Genomic DNA, 17,765 nt, shown 5'->3' with positions numbered 1-17,765 from the left:
GTCTGGCACCTGGTTCCTTAGCTTTCTGTAAACTTGGCCCCCTGAACAATATAGTTGAATAGCCATGGTCTAAAGGCCCGAAAACACACTAGAAAGGATCCTTACAGATACCTTTTTTTAACAACAAAATGTTTTTTATTTGAACCAGAACCAGCTGTTGCATTGCTCTTTTCAAAAGCTAACAGTTTCCATTGACAGAATTAGACATTTTACCCTGCAGACACAGAAGTTGCTTGTTTACTGCTGCTTCAACAAGCTAGTTTATGTGACATGTTTATCATGCAAGTTATACGTTGGGTCAATCTACTAATGTACAATGTAAATGTGGAACGAAATAGCTTAAAACAAACTAAGACCTGGCAGTAGTAGACTAGAAACAACTCCTCTGCTCTTCATGGTGAAAAGACTGTATTTGTCGATGGAGTCTGGACGCTTTAAATCGAGCAATGTGACATTTATTAGTTAAAGAAACATCTTACTCTTCAGTATAAAGTTCCCTTTATGTCCTTCATTTTGGCAAACACTTAAAAACTACAATCAGATCAGGAGTATTAGATACTTAGGATTATCTTGCAGCTATTACAGTTTTTTTATTGGCCACTAAATGAAGCAATTTCAGAGCCATTGGTACTTTTCCTCATTTAAATATGTAACTTAGGCTCAGATTCAAAAGTACCAGAAGTCCTGTAAAGGTGTGACAAGCTACAATGGCTTAAGGTTAAAATGTATACTTCAAGAGTCAACATGGTGGAGCTGCATGCTTACCTGTGGTGCACTATGTACGTGATGATGGAGGCGAAGAGGCAGAGCAACATGACCGCCGTGCAGGCATACACGACCGGGTGCAAAAACTCCCCAGGGTACGGGGGGAAAGACAGCACCTTCTTCAGATCCTGAGGAGGCAGAGACAGAGAGAGAGAGAGAGACGCACATCAGACGTCATAAATACAGTATCAAACACATAATCAGAGAGTGAGAGCCAGGCCAAGCACTGTGACAGCCTTTCAAAAAGATCCACCCAAGCACGAGGATGAGGAGCTCTCCATATGCATAGGCACCAGTACACTGCACTGACGAGATATGCAAACAACATACAAATGAATGTCAAAGAAAAATGTCTTGGAGTGAGAAGGCCGCTCGAATCAGCATAAAAGAGTAACAGCCCTGTCGAGAGAATATTATTCCCTCCGCATTTACATTTTTGCATTTCAGGCTTTTAGCTGACACTCTTAGCCGGAGCGACTGACTGCAACAATAGCATAAGCTTCCTAGTCTGCCGACATAAAAGCAAAACAAAAATGGATGGCAGCCAGGCATGAAAATGAAAAAAGTTAAGTCCCTTTTTGTGCCTCTAAAAGACGCTCATTGTTAACAGACGCTCATTAAGCCCTTATCAACATCACAGTCGATTTGCTTGGTAATTTATTCTACAAGAGGAACTTCTCCAGCTCATATTGTGACAGCGTCAGATTAAAACTCTCAAAGTACAACACGGCTGCTTAATACTTCGATTTATTGTGCTAACTGTGAGCTTTAGATCTGCTGCTGTTGTAAAAAATCTGAATGCTCTTTTCACGTGCACTCGCTGGCTCTCTGAGTGGAGCTGAGAGTGACGTCACCGTTTTAGGCTCTGTGACGTTGCTAAATAAAGCGCACCTTATCTCCATAGTGCCCCCCCCCCCCCAAGCTCACTGTGAGTTTGTGTCTGCGAGAGTGATCCACATACACGCTGTCTGACTCCATCAACGTCTCCCTGAGTAGCCAAGTGCGATATTCTCTGTGAGTGTGTTTATCCAGAGGGTGTCTGTGAGGGGTCGTGACCTTCAGCTGGGCACTTATAAGCATATAGCTGTAAAGTATGGGCTAGAGATAGTGGGGGGGGGTGGGGGGAGGTTTGCGGGACGTGACACTGGGGAGATGTAGAGCACACCAGTCCAACCCTCATCACCGAGGCTAATGAAGCCTTCCCTGTGTGATTGTGGAGGAGTCGGAGCCAGGATTTTTTTATTCAGGTCAGACAGAGACATTTTCTTAATGTAACCTTTAAAGGTGCAAATGTTCTGTGGCTTTTTTTTTTTTTTTTTTTTTGGAGTTGTTAAATGTCATAATTGTAATGTTATCGTGCCACTCTCAGGAGATCACTGGCTCAGTCTTTGGACTGTTGAGTCTCGAGATGTATCCTTAAACTTTGCTTTGCATTTATATCACTTAAAGAGCCAACACAGAAATGTCACTTCTGTTGCAATTAATCATCCATTCATTATTAATGCACTCTACCACTTTACAAGGTCACTGCTGTCAGAAGCCCTTTTTTTTGTTTTGTGTTTAAGTTATTGGTAAGAGACCGTGTTAACCGTCAACAAGCCCACACTCCAACACAATAGACATTTAAATACTGCAGACATAGAAAAATGTATCATAGAAACACAATCTCATTCCTCACTCTTTGAATTCAGACGCTTGAAACCAAAAAGAAGAAGTGCAGAGCTTCTTCAATCAATAATGCAATAATGCAGACTGTGCAAAGTCCAGTTAGACTGAATGTATTTAAAAAATAATGCTTGCTAAGAAACTTTGTGCATGTCATTTTTTTTTTAACTTGTAACATAAACAACACCTGGAAATCATTAGGAAACAGTCACAGCTTCATTTTGTGCTTTAGGCATCAACACTTCTTGGTTATTTATGCAAAACAGAATCATGGTTTGAGTTGAAGTAAGTACTGCAGGACTAATGAAGGTACAGTAAAACGTTCTTCAAAAGGTAGAATATAAGTTCTTATTTAAATAAGGGACGTATAGGATAATGGTATGGTAATGGTTATGAGCTTGTCTTCTTACTACTCAAAGTGATTTTACACCGCAGGTCACACCTACACATTCACACACTGATGGTAGAGACTGCTGAGTAGTGAGACCATCAGAAGTAATAAATCCATTAATACACATTCATAACTCTGATGAAGCAGCAGGTGCAAGTGTCTTGCCTAAGGACACATCGGACATGTGGCAGCAGGAGCTGGGAATCGAACCCCTGACCTAATGGTTGAGAGACGACCGACTCTACCAACTGAGCCACATAATTACTAACATCAGCTTTGTAACTTTAAAGAAAATGTGGATCACAGGAATTCAAACACTGTCTTCTGGATGAAAACATATGTATGTTGATGCATCCATCTCTGCACATTTTCACTCTCCATGTGCTTTCCCCTTACTTCAATTCAAAATCAAAACTATCAGCTAAAGGACTGAAATGACTCTAGAGGGGGCGCTGGAGGGTTATATTTCAGTTCCTGAGCCACTGACTGAGCCAACTACAGTTTTTTTTCCTCCTTCGGAAATCCTCGGCCCACTCCATCAAAAAATCTGCCGCCGTTGTCATTTTAAACTGCAAATGTGCTGTTCACAGACACTAGAAGGAATTATTTCCTCACATAGAGGACCTGAGAATGGCACAAACAAGACCCCAGAGGGATCTCAGCCGGGTCGTGAAACTTTGCACTGTGGAATCATTACTGTCAGAATTCAGAGGAAACTGACATTTATCCTGGAAAAAACCGTCTACACCTCAACCTGACTGTAAATCTACAGAACTATTTTTTCTGTCTCACCGCTGGACATGTGAGCAAAGTGTACCAGCACATCAAGCAGTCACACAGACACATAAGCACTGATTTGGAGTCCACCTGAAGAGGTGTGTTCAATAGGCCTCTTTCACCAATTTTTTAAGAACTTTCCTACGATTTTTGAAAAGTTTTTCTGAAGAAGATAAGCTGTGTTCTTATCTCATCGTGTACGTAAGTTGAAGGTGTGCCATGAAAGGGCTTCAGTGAAGGTCCCTGCAGACACACAGAATCACATGCTGGTAGCAAAAAAAATAGTGTTGTGGAGATGCCTAATGGATCGCCAAAGATGGCGCCAGCAGAGCGCCAACTCCTAGTGGAGAAAGTGGAGGTACTACTCCAGGAGGTCAGCTGTGTGAGAAGTGGTTACAAAGGGATGCAATAAAAATAATTCATGCTTGTGTAAGGTTGTTATTTACTTTAAAAGACCACAGGGCATCGGTGGGGCAGTGGTTAGTGTACACGCACCCAATGTACGGCGGCCTGGGCTCCTTTCCCGCACGTTATTCCCCACTCTTTCTCTCCTTGATTTCCAACTCTATCCACTGTCCTATCTCTCCAATAAAAGAAAAAAAAAAAACAGCCTTCCCTCAAATGTGCGTTACAGTGCTCTTGAGTGTTCCTAAATTCTGTTGGTACCAAACAACAAATCCCACATAAGAAAACATCGGTGAATCTCAGAATCTTCTTTAAAAAGTTCTTAAGTAGGATGTAAGAAATAATTTGTTCTTAAGGACATTTGGTGAATGTGGCCCAATATTTGTTTAACTGTCAAACTATTCCAGGAAGTCTCTGCCTCTTTAGCTGCCATTTTACCCATCTTTGTCTATATGTTGCTCAGTGCTAACAGGAAGTGTGCAGTAGTTTTATCGGAGCTTCTGCCTGCAGGGGGAAAAAAAAAGGTTGGTGAGAGTGGTGAGACTAAATCCAATCATGGAAATTGGGGGCTGCAACCCCAATTACTTAGAAAGACACTAAAACCATAACCAAGGAGCTGAGCTTCAAAGTTCCACATGCAATCGTTTGATCCATTGCTAATATAAAAATATGAATTAGAGATGCTTTCAAACCAAATGATTCTTCAAGTTTGAAAAAAGGGGTGGAAGTAAAAGTCTGCAGGGCTATTGATCATCAAAAACACCGACGTTTAGGACTTTGCAGGTTGTAGTTTGGCCAGAAAGTCAGAAAGGCAGGAGAGGGATGGGGGACGAGCTGGAGAAGGGACTGCAATTAGAGCTGAGCAATGAAATGTACCATCACTGCTGCACACAGAGCAAGAGAGGAAGTAAAAAAATGTCAGAGAGAAAGAAAGGGCGAATAGTGAGAGGGCGTCCCTTTGGTGACGAAAAACATTCAGACGTTCTAAAAACAGCCTCACATCATTTTACAAGTTACAGAGTTAGACAGAATTACTACATTCCTACTTACCCTGGGAGCCATGTCATGCAAGGACAATGGGAACTAGTGTTAATTACAGCTCAGTGAATTGATGTTGCTGAAAAAAAAATCATTGCCCGAAGCATCCCAAAGAAATCCTGCTGAAATGAAGCTTTTAAGTCAGTAAGCTGATTTATATACTTAAAGAGCAAATAACACTTCATAGGAGTTGAGATCATGAAAAAATATCCCCACACAAACATCAGCTTAACCAAAGGTCAAAGAGAAAACGTGTCGGAGGGAATCAGTAACAGCATCAGTAAAAAGTGAGGCGTGCTCCGACATATTGAGCAGCTCAGTGTGATGCTAACGCGGCGCGTGATGGCAGCTCTGGTTAAATGGCTTTAAGTGTGAAGGAGGGTGGGGAGAGGGGGAGTCAAATGTTCTCATGGGACATATTATCATCATCACTGGGTTTATAATGTTGGCGGAGAGTGTCAGCCACTCGCCTCCGGAGTCTTTAACCATTTCTTAGCACCCTCAGCTGTGAGCTGAGCCGCTTTGCTCCAAAATCCACCCGACCTCATGCATGTTTGACGTGTTTACTCAACAACACCACGCATGGAGCCCCGACGCCTCGTTACTGAGATGTAGCAGGCCGAGCTCTAGAAGAAATCAATGCACAGACGGCTGACGTCAACAAAGTTACAACTTTGAACCATCATAGTTTGCAGCTTTTAGAAACTGCATTTTTTTATTTCACAGCTTGTTTTTTTTTTTTTACCATCGTTAAACTCTGTATTCTCTAGAAGCTTCTCCACCGTCCAGCACTGCTTTCACAGACAGTCGAGTCAATTAACAACACATATTTTTTATTCTTCAAAATTGATCAACATCATGTCACGCAAACAATGCTGTTTTCATCTGTTCTCCCCAAATAAGCTGCAAGCTCAGCAGTACATCCTTATCCTGCAATCGATAAACAGAGGGAGAGAGCAGGAGGAGCTCCGGACATGTGCAGCTGAAGAGAGAGAGAGGTAGACGAGTGCAGCAAGAAAAGATTCACCCCAATCAGGAAGAAATGATTGGAACAAGTGTTTACATGACTATTGATCAGAGTAAAGAACGGCATAAATGTTGAATGGACTTGAGCTTGTACAGCGCTTTTCTAGTCTTCTGTCTACTCAAAGCTCTTTTACATCACAGGTCACAGCTACACAGTCACACACTGATGGTAGAGGCTGATATGTAAAGAGTCCATCAGTATTAACACATCCATTCATACACATCCACATGCAACAAGACACATTGGACATGTGGCTGCAGGAGCTGGGGATCAAACCATCAACCATACAGTTGAGAGACGACAGACTCTACCACTGAGCCACAGCCACCTTCTGGTTCAAAATAATGTTTCTCTCCAAGCAGAGGTGGAAAAAAGAAAATCAAGATTCTTCTCTTCTAAGATTTTAAATAACTAGAGCAGCAAGAAATTCGGCCAGTTTCACAGATGACTGGAGTAGATCCTGAAATATGTACTCATTCAAAAATAGACTTTGAATCCATGGATCCAGAATCGTTTTGAATCAAAGTCGTGACCCCGAGAATCGAAATCGAATCGTGAGACACCCAAAGATTCCCAGCCCTACAAGTAGGCCTGATCAGCTCAGTCTCACCTGATTGACATGAAGCATTTTGTTCTGATCAGGCTTTTATTCCAATTACTTGTGACCAAAACAGGGCTTATGAGATCCCAAATATAAATATAAAAAGGGTCCAGGTTTAAAGTGACCAGACTGACACTTGAGCATGCATACACTACCTTATTTATTCATTGTAACAAGAGTCTGCACTCTTCAAGTTTGTCAATCAGGAGACTGTTTCCAGCAACCAGCCAAACTGAGGCAGACTAACGCCCCCCTGACTGTGCTGTCGATAGTGGAGCTAAAAATGAGACTAGAGCTGCAGAAGCATTAAAGGTCTTCATGTCTGGACAGGATGTTCACACTCAGAGGGCCTGCTGAGGTCTGAATTTACTGTTGAGGGAGATATTCATACTTGATAACTCCGTCCTGTATTCAGTATTCAGTTAGCTTGAATATTTCCAAACTGAGATTCTGCAAGATAATATCCAACCCGTCATTTTGTATTATTATTATTATGATTTTTATTTTTTTAATACTACTCATCTCAAATGTACTTTTATTTTTTCATGCTTATCTATTTATTCTATTTAGTTATTGTATTTAATTTTTTGTGAGTTTTCCACTCTTGCACTTTTATTCTTGTCTTTCAAACTGAGAGGTCTATTTGTTGGACTGGGAGGGTTGTGTATAGGGAGAAGTGATACTGGGTTTTTGAATGTTTCTGGGGAAAAAAAAGAAGAAAAATGTGGACTGCATCCCAATTGCACTGCATGTCTTGAACTTGCTTAATAAAAACATATTGGAAAGCTATTGAGCCAATCCCAGCTGTCATTGGACGAGAGGCGGGGTACACCGTGGCCTGGACTGGTCACCAGTAAATCACAGGGCAGACCACCAGCCACACCTACGTGCAATGTAGAGTCACCAGTTAACCTAATGAGCATGTCTTTGGACTGGGATGAAGCCGGAGTACCAGGAGAGAACCCACACATGCACAGGGAGAAAATGCAGACTCCACACAGAGAGGCTCTGTCCGGCCAGGAACCTCCTCGATGTGTGAGAAAACAGCGCTAACCACTGCAACACCGTGCAGCCCCATAACTTCACCAATCAAATCAATGTGTTGATTGATTTCACAAGATATTTGCAGTTTTTCTTTGAAACATTTGAGAAACACATTTTTGGAAAATGTACTGCTTTCCATTTTTTAAAAACTGTTCATTGAATATTTCATCATTAATACATTTGGTCGGTATACAACAGCAACTTAAGGATGCCTTATTGGGCATTAAGACGTTCCATAAATCTCTTTAGCTTTCTTATAAGAGCCTGGACCTTTGTTTAAAAATTTGCGAAAACAATTAATAAATTGTCAAAATACTTGGCAGATTTATTTCAGTCAACTGCTCCTTTAATTATCTAATCACTGCCGCTCCGCATTTTATAGACTGAATAAGTAAAAAAACTGCCGTGAAGGAAAAATCAAAGATAGTTTTCAGAAATAGCAGAACTAAAAAAAAACACCTGAGAAAAAAGAGATGAAGAGAGACAAAACAAACAAATAAACATGATGTGGAGGACTCAGCAGGTCCCAGACCAGCCAAAGAGAGACAGCAGCAGCCTGGAGGTTTTCAGAAGAAGCTGACTGGCTGAAAGTGAATGAATAACAACCCTCCTTCAACAACTACTACAGAGGTCCCTGTGCAGGGTGCTGAGCAGCTGCTCAGGACAACAGAGGAGGAACTTCCATTTTATGGGGGCAGCATGTACAGCAGAATATAGAAGGGCAGAGCAGGAATACAGCATGCACGCTCAGCAGAACCTTCCCCTGGACAATCAAGGTTAAAAAAGACCTCAGAGCAGGCACAGCTCGAGGGGGAGAAAAAGGGAAGAAGGATGAAGGGAGAGTGTTCCTTCCAGCAGATGGATGGCCCAAAGAAGAATGGTGAGGCAGACTGCAGGGTGACCTGAACAAATAGTTCATGTAGCTCCTAGAAGCAGTTTTTATTTTTTCTGCTCTCGGGGTGATGCGGGGCAAACTGCTGCTGCAGGGGGACAAATGCACAATACTGAACGCTGACTCAAGTGCTATAGCTTTTCACCACTGGTGTTTTATCCATTAATCATTTTCCAAACAGAAAGTTCAGTTTCCTTTATGTGCTCAGGGAAAATGGCAACCGATATTGTACTGCCCTTTTATGATCATCATTTTGTTCTATAATGATCAAGGTGAACAAAGATAAAAAGAGAGACTATTTTTAATGTATTCATTATGATTCTCCTAACCTCAAAGAGCTGATGGGGACAACCTGATTATCAGGGTTTTTGAAATCCGTAGCCCAACATTTTCACGGCAAAATGCGGAATTTTCCAATCATATGCATGGACATCATTAATTCACCACTATCTCCACTTTGTAAAAGAAGCTAAAAAAGCTCTGTAGAGCGAGAAAAGCAAAAGCAAATCAAGTAAAGTTTCCAGTCGTACACTCCCAGCGCCTTGTCGATCTCCCTCGTTCCTCGTCCATGTCTACACCAGCGACAGGACGGGAAAGAGACACGGGGTGTCGGGGTCAAAACAGCGCAGCAGTCACGTCAGCCTGCATTACTTTGGAGGCCGTTTGGACACTCAAATAGGAAACAATGGAATCGAGCTGATTTCCTTGCCGATGCTCGCTTCCATTGCATGCTGTTAGGTCACAGAATTAGATTTTGATCGTCTTTATTGATATCGATTTCACCCCATTCTTGAATCAAGATTACTTCATGCTAACCCTAGTGCAGATTTTCTGTAACTTGTGCCTCTTAAAAGCTTTTACCTTTAAGTTTTACATAGCTCTTGCACATTACCGTCATGTACAGATCTAAGTGGTCAGTGTAACATTTGCAGATTCATATTCCCTTGTTGACCGGGCTGTCCTGATGACTGATGGGCCGTTGGTGCAGCTCGCAGCGGCCTCTAAACTTCTCTTCCTGTCACACTCCTTCTCTGAGAAGCCAAAAGCAGCATGTCAGCAGGGGACGAAGGCAGCCTGCTACAAATGTGATTCCTCCACTCCAGTTATTATCATTACTGCTATCATATCACATCACAGCACAGCGGCCACTTTATTACCGTGCAGCAGAACAATGTGACCAGGCCTCCGACGGAGCAATTCATTAGAGAGCGGCTACAATATTACCATACAGGGCAGCTTAGTCGAGCCTGCTGTGGATTAGCACTGACATGTTACGTTTAAACATGCCTCCATCCATTGTCCTCAGCAGCTGAACAGGCCTCTGATCCCTCTGTTTGTGTTGTAGTTACATCTTTAATCCAGGATCCTCCCTCCCCATGCCAAAATCAGATTACCAGAGTCAATTAAACTTGATCCATAATCTCAGCGCGCAGGCACAGTGGGTGCAAGGTTATCGGGCCTGCAAAATAAAAATGGGACAAATACACTGTTGATCTGAGAGGACTTACAGGCTCAGCATCTTTTTAAGCCTGGTTTTTGGTTGATGCCCTCCACAACATGTAGCTCTGACCTGCAGTACCTTTACAGACAGAAGTGAATTCTGCGTGGTATTTTTCCCTGGGTCACATTCTTTACATATTTAAGGGTCCTATAGCCGGTAAAGAAAGTTTGGAACTGCTCTCCTGGATCGCTTCGGCAGACAGTTTCCAAATGGGAATGTAATGGATGCAGTGGGGGCAAGTGAGTCAGATCTGAATATGTCCACTGACGGTTCTTGTTTTTCTCACTGACAGGCTTAGATTGGTCAAGAGTCTGACAATGTTACAGAAAAAGGTTCCTTCAGAGATAGACCTTTTCCTTGTAAAAGGAAACCGTGTTACATTGCTTTCCTCCAGGACAAAAGAAAAAACAGTATTGTTACCGTGAAGAATACAGGAGTTCCTGGTCTACTGCTTCCTAAATCTGCTGTTCCTTTAAATGTCATTGTGCTACAAACGAATAATGCAGGATTTGAAACAAATAATCAAATGAATCTGCCTTTGGATGTCTTGGTAGACCAACAACTCCTGTGTTCTGCAGGGTAAAATAAATGTTTTTTGAAAGATGTCTGGTGTCTTTCTTTGAGAGCACAATGGCCTTTTCTTGATTAAAGCGATTTAACCTTAACAAAAAGGTCTATCTCTGTAGGGACCCTTAACAAAAACGGAGAGTAATAATCAAGCGGTAACCTACTGCATTTCCTTGAGTGTCCACTTGAGCACAGAAGTCAAACACACCAATGTTAAAATGCCCATTTTTTTACAGCAGAAATAAACATTTTAACAGTCTGGACCAAAGAAGCAATTTGGTCTGAAAGGCTCATTTCTATATCGGAACAAACTGTACATGTTGTTTTTTGTTATTTAAGGCTCATGATAAGGGGTGTGGCTGATTTGAGTTAGCATTTCCAATATGGCGACCGCCATTGATGTGCTTCAAAAGCCTGCTCCAGAGACCAATGAGTGAGGTCACTGAAGCTTCATCCATGCTGTATAGGATCTATGGTAATAATCTGAGCCTGATAATGGAATGAGCAAGCCGTTTTCTCTTCCCAGTTTTGCAGGTATTTGGAGCAGTAATGGTATTTTTTGTGGATGATCGAGCACTTTTACCTTCTATTGCAGCCACTACAGCACATTTTGTTTGATCATTTCAACCCACACACATGTAGAGAGAGGGCCCAGGTTTAAAATGATCAAATTTCCCCTTTAGCTCATGCTACTTTCAATTGGTGCCGTTAAAACTGCATAATCTGTAAGCCAATTTTCCCCATGTATCCTTGCAAATGTGCTCCTTCCCTTGTTGTAATCAAATTGGTGCACGCAAGAATGCACAAACATTGTGCATTAGAGAGGGAAGAGAAAGGGAGAGAAAAACAAAATTAAAATCCTCTGGTGAACAGCCTGGGGGCCTCTGGCTTCCTTCCAGCTCAGTATTTTATCATCCTTGAGCGGCCGTGTGAAAGCTGGAACAGAACCGGAGCGAGTGTGCAAATCAAAGTCACTCCGGCCTGCCCTCACACCGCTGGATCACAGACAGAGAAGTGAGACAATAACCTCTGGATTTGACAACAGTCACAAAACGGTCATGCACCATTAATGCAGGTCATCAGTGTTCCAGCGGTACCTTGTGGCTGTCACTCAGCTCGTAGCTTTGAGATACGGGCATGCTCGTAATCAGCACCTTGACCGGCAAGTGTTCAACAGCTGAGGAGAAACAAGGCCCGCCGTGAAACAGGTAATCAAATCACATGGAATCAAGTACGCATCCATCAAATCAACAGACATTATGTGCTGATGAGGAACCTCGCGTGGCATTAAAGACCAAAGCCCTGGAGATGAGCGCCGTCATTTGAGGGCTCAGACTTATCAGTGGAGCTGTATCTATCTCCTCAAACATCAAGGGTGCATTGTTTCATTAGCATTAATTTCTCCAGAGCCTCAGATTAGAAGTGTTGTATTTAGCTTTAGGCTTTTCAAATCTTATGCAGAAGTTAATGTAATCGCTATTCAGATATGTAAAGCGTGACTATCGAATGAAAGAGGCTTGTGCACGGCTCAACCTTGCAAACAGCTCTTAATTCAATGTAGTCGAAGCCCCCCCCCCCCACCTCCTCTTCTGCAACTGGAACAAAGATACATGAATACTCAAGTCAGCTCTGAACAGAAAGGATCAATACCAACAAATGTGAGAGCAGAGAGAAGATTGCTTTTAATACAAGGAGGAGACACTGCAACGAGCCTCGTTCTTTCTTCAGCTTTTATTTATCCAGAGTAGATTAGCTGAGCGTGAAGCCATCTTGAACACTCGAACAAATCAGCCTCTGGATGCTGACCAGGCTGACCACGAGGTCATACAGAGGAGCCCAACTATTCTTAAACACTGACATGATGGGCTGCAGCCTCCTTTCATTGTTCTGAATCTAATAATGTGATCAAATGGTTTTACAGAGAATACTGGAATAGGGATGGGGATTGTTCATTTCTACTGATTTTGATACCCTTATCCAGACTCCTTAACAATCCTTTATCGATAACACTATTGATACTCATTATAGGTGAGACAGAGTGGTGAGATAAATCGGACCCAAAGGAAAAGACACACCTGCAGCGGTGCCTAAGTAGCGCACTATTTAGTTGATTAATTTTTATCAACGATCTGTAAAAGAAAACGCTGATACAGATAATCGGCAAAATGGCGAATATTGGTCCTCGATAGTTGACCAGGCCGATAATTGATAGACCCCTGATTAAACATTGTAAAGAAACCCTGTTCTGGCATAAGCAGCAGCTCTGGAAAAGGAAACTGTGCACTTGAAAACAACAAGTCGGATTGATTTCTCTTCTTCCATTGTTGTTGAAAAAGCTGAAATCAGAAGTCCCGCCCCTTCTTGTTTTTGATTGAACACTGTGAGTGCAGCGTAAAAAAAAAGAAAAAACAGCTGCTTAGGATGTTGAGTTAAAAAAAAACACTGAGCTCTTTTATATATTTTTTGGGGCATTTTTGTCTTTATTAGATAGGACAGCTGAACAGAGACAGGAAATGCCGGGAGGAGAGAGAGCAGGGAATGACATGAAGCAAACGGCAGAGCACCCTGAACCCACTGCTGCTGCACGGAAGACCACACAGCCCCTGCACATGGGGCGCACAACACAACCACCAGGCCATCCAGCGCCCTGAACCTCATTGGTTTTGTATTAAAAAATGGGCGCTGCCAGGTCAAAAAACATTGTTAGTGGACACAGTCTCTTATGACACCTCGTTTAGTTTGCTAGCTAGCTTTTGTCCAGCTGATTCCAACACAGATATCAACATTGGATTACTTTTTTTAAACTAACAAGACTTGATACAAAGTGTGGGTGCACTTACCAAGGCTGCTTTGAGTGAAGGAGCAGGACGACTGTCCCGCAGCAGCAGCAGCAGCTTGAGTTGAGTGAGCCGACTCAATATATATATCGATAGTTGTATCGATGAGCTCAAAAATGACTGATTTGAGGGTTTTTGAAAAATGCTGAACTTGGACCTTAAGGAACCAGCCGTCGATCCTCATCCTTATACTAAATAAACAAACATGTAGACAGCTTGTTAGGTAGTTAAAACCATTGAAGTCTGATCCAACAGTCTGCTAGGAAGCATCCTTCGAAAGTTAAAAAAACTGCAGTTATCGTTGAAACAGTCTTAAAGCTTTTGATTCATTTAAGATGACTTGAGATGCCGCAATTTTTTTTGCAATAATCAAATATAAGGAAAACTATTGTGTCTTTTTTCTGAGATGTTTATTTAAGGTCTAAAGTCAGGTTGATTGACTTCATTTAGCCTAAATGTTGTGCGTCTTTTTAAATAATACCAAGAACATTTCGAGCAGCTAGCAGCACTTTAGGATACACATCTGTGCTTTAAGCTAAATGCTACCTTCAGCATTCTAGCCCGCTGTGACCAGAAGTCCTGGTTTATCTGGGATTGTCTCGGTTTGTCTGGGATTTTCTTGGTGTCCTGCTGGGCGTCCCATAACATGTCCCAGTTTTCTGTCAGAAAGACCCTTTGAGTCACCGCAGCTCCTTCAGCATCAGTCAGCGTTCGGAGGAAAAGGCTCTCTCTGCTAATTGTAACCTGTCTCATTTCTCAACGAGTCCAGGAGTTAAGCACCTATTATGTAAAAGTGTGTAGCCCCTTCAGATGCCATTCTCACAGTTGTACTGTAAGTGGTTAAGGCTGGAATGGCGTGTTATCATGGTGCACTAAGTGCTGAAATTTGAAAAAAAAAGGCAAAAAGGCCCAAAAATAAAGCTTAAAAGAGGTGCCATATGTCAAAAACCCAATCTCACCTTATTCAAAGGGTAACATGCTGAAAGATTTTTTTCTAACAATAATTCTTGAGCATAGAATTTAGTGAATCAAGGAATTTTGAGAAACCAATACCAAAACTGCACTGTCCCTCTGAGCCTAAAAGGAGATACATATGCAGAATGTTTTGTCCCATACAATAGAAACAAGCCTCAACAAAGCTTCTCAATACATTGGAAAACCTTCCATCGTAAATGTGAGAAGAGGAATCAATCGAAGTGAATCTGAGAGAAGATTGCTTTAATATGTAGAGCAAAAAGACTGGAATGAGACAAACCTCTTCATTTGAATGTGAAAATATGACAAACATCACGTCTCTTATCGTCTTTGTACATGTGTGTGCATGAAACAGAGAGAGAGAGAGAGAGAGAGAGAGAGAGATGGTTAGTAGGTGTTGTCTGAGCGTGGTGACTCATTTCTTCCAATCACTACACACCACAGCCTGCTGACTGATGAGGCTCTATGTGAGCTACGCACACACACACACACACCCATGGTCAAAGGCAGGAACATGGAGGCAAACACAAGGACAAATCTCCTCACACACACACACACACGCACGCACACACACACACACACACACACACACACACACACACATTGCGGTAACACTGTGCCCTCGTACACACACTGCTCACGCTCTGTTCTCAGCTCCCAGCAGCGTGGGTACATGCCTGACACCAGTCCACACCTCGTTTTCTTGCAGTTCAACGCCTCTTACAAAAAGCATGCCAGTTTTTTTTGCCGCTCGCAATGACTGAGAACACAACAGCGCTTCACAGGTTGAGCTCTGTGAACACATGAAGAAGATGCAAACAGCTGTGCTACAACAGCAAAGTAAAGCAAACAGCTGCTCGGACAGAAAGCATCGCTCTCAGCTAGTCATCTGTGTGACAATTACAGAGCTCGTTTTTTTTTTCCACACACGAACATACAGATGTTAATGTCCACAATTTCCATGTGCTCTCTCGTTCTCTAACAGTAACCGGCATTTGTACTGTTGGGCATTTGATGCATCTATTTGTGTCACCATAGAAACCACATTGTTTCCACTGCAGCTTTCTGCAATAAAAGCAGGTAAAGTAGGATAAGGCCTTGCCACTACCTCCCTGAAAAAATTAAAAAATGAAATAACAGAAGAAAAATACCTTCAAACGGCAAAAAGAGGAACTTAGCAGGAATGAATTCCCCCCACCCCTTTACAAAGCTGAGTTATACATCTATCTGACTTCTAACGATGCAGTTAAGGGACTGATGTTGATCATTGACCTTTTCCACTTGCTTTGCCATTGACCTGATCGATTCTCCCAAGCATACAAATAGTTACTCTGTGAGTGCACATGTAAATTCTTGCGTGGTTTGATGTATCAGCGACTAGATTTAACATACTGTATATAAAACATAGTCTCAGTGACATCACCCAATGCTTTTTGAAGCTCGTCGATGGTGTTCGCTATTTAAAATACTATCTCCACCTGACTTTTGATCAGTCTAGTAACGGGCAAAGACTTAAAGTGAAGGCAGCCCTTGAACCTCATGGCAAACAGCTGCAATGGGTCCACCTGTCTATTCCAGCCATGAGAACGCTCCATTTTGGTGTGTGTGTGTCTCTTTAAATGCAATGGACCCCCCCTGAGTTTTCCCCGTAGACATCACTCCTCTGTAGCGACAATAAAAATAGTGGATCTGCGCAAAAGTTTTGTTCTAGGCTGGGGGTGGAGTCCATGGGTGGAGATACCAGGGGAGGATAATTATAACCAGAATCCCACTGTGACATCACAAGTTGAGCATATTTGAAACAGAGCATTTGTCTCTGTGTTGTAAGACTTGTGCAGAACACAAACAAAGGACTGGGTGGGTTTATTTCACATTTTGTTACACAAGTATATGTTCAAAAACACTGTCAAAGTGGATTTTGTCCCCTTTAAGTTATTTTTTGGCCTTTTTTGCCTTTAATGGATAGGACAGCTGAAGAGAGACAGGAAACGTTGGGATGAGAGAGTTGGGGGGATGACATGCCAAGGTCAGATTCCAGCCCATGGTCTCTGCGATGAGAACTATAGCCTCTGTAAATGGGGCGCATGACATAACCGCTAGGCTATCAGTGCTCTGATCCCAGTTGTTTTTATATTTCTGAGTATGCATTTTAAATTGTACGTCTTAACGTATAAAATATATTATGCTAGTTTTATTACATTTGCATCTCTGTTCGATAAATTAATCTCATTTAAGTACAACAAATGTATTTTTTGTTGTTTGTTGCATCAAAAATCAGAAGCATGTGCTACAAACATCCCAGCCCCTCATTGGCTTTGTGAATAACACTCTTCTACTCCTCCTGCTGCTGCTAGTCACAATGTTGTTTCGACAAGAGCGTCGCCAGCGTTAGACTGTCGCTGCCATGTTCTCTAACTGTGCTGGCATTAAGTCCCTTGAGAAAGAGCTGCTGAGAGAGAACGGAGGGAAGCTTCAGAATGAAACCAGTCAACCGTGCAAAGAAATAAATGCATAAAGAATGCTGTATGTAATATGGTATGTAACAGAAAGCAGCTTGTAGCAGGGCCCATAATGGAAAGCAGTGATAGTGGGATGAAAAGTGATTACAAAGACAAGAGCCAGACAAAGAGAGAGAAGAGCAGGTTTCTCTGTCCCTTCGTCCCCAACCACAATGCAATTTTCTCCCATTTTTGATTACTGGACGAGATCTCGGCCCAGCTCCATTCTACCACCTGACAGTTGTGCTATCTGCGCCATTTAGACCAAAGTGGACGCTCCATCTCCTCGACGGGCAGTTTACATGTTTGCATCTCATTAGGGCCGTTTGCAAGGCGAAGGCAAGACATCAGGCGGTGAAAGAGGAGGGAATTTCCGCACCCAGATTAGTTTTCACCTCTGATTCCAGAGCACATCGCTCACCGTGTGGAATGGGATTTCTGGACGGGGATTTTAAAGCAAGCTTTGAATATGAAACGCAGCTAAACAAATGTCCACCTATGGATGTGTAATTCAGCCTGACATATATTTTCAGACGTGTCTTCGCTCACACAAAGATGGATACAGTGGGAAACATGCCACTCAGCGCTGAGATGCTTCGCTTTTATAAGAAGGTCTGTTGAGATCAATTAAGCTGACATTGATGTGTTTTGCTGCACCAAGGATAACAGGTTTTTTCCATCACAACTCCATGAAAAACTACTAAATCAGCCTGTATGCTTCATGTTTTACCTCTCAGTTTTCTGTACCTAATGGCCAATAGCCCAATGGCCAACATTTCTAT

The 17,765-nt window shown here is 42.3% G+C and overlaps 1 protein-coding gene across 1 annotated transcript in view; it reads right to left on the bottom strand.

Moving 5' to 3' along the window:
- The window catches only part of LOC132975873 (adhesion G protein-coupled receptor A3), a 198,574-nt gene that overhangs the window by 32,878 nt on the left and 147,931 nt on the right, over positions 1 to 17,765 (bottom strand). Inside the window, exon 15 of the mRNA XM_061040715.1 lies at positions 766 to 893. Within this exon, the coding sequence (XP_060896698.1) occupies positions 766 to 893 (128 nt within the window). The remainder of the gene's footprint in view (positions 1 to 765; positions 894 to 17,765) is intronic.

This window comes from Labrus mixtus, chromosome 6, assembly GCF_963584025.1.
Source record: "Labrus mixtus chromosome 6, fLabMix1.1, whole genome shotgun sequence".
Lineage (NCBI taxonomy): Eukaryota > Metazoa > Chordata > Actinopteri > Labriformes > Labridae > Labrus > Labrus mixtus.
Note: the sequence above shows the minus strand (reverse complement) of the source record. Positions and strands in the feature narration are given on the sequence as shown.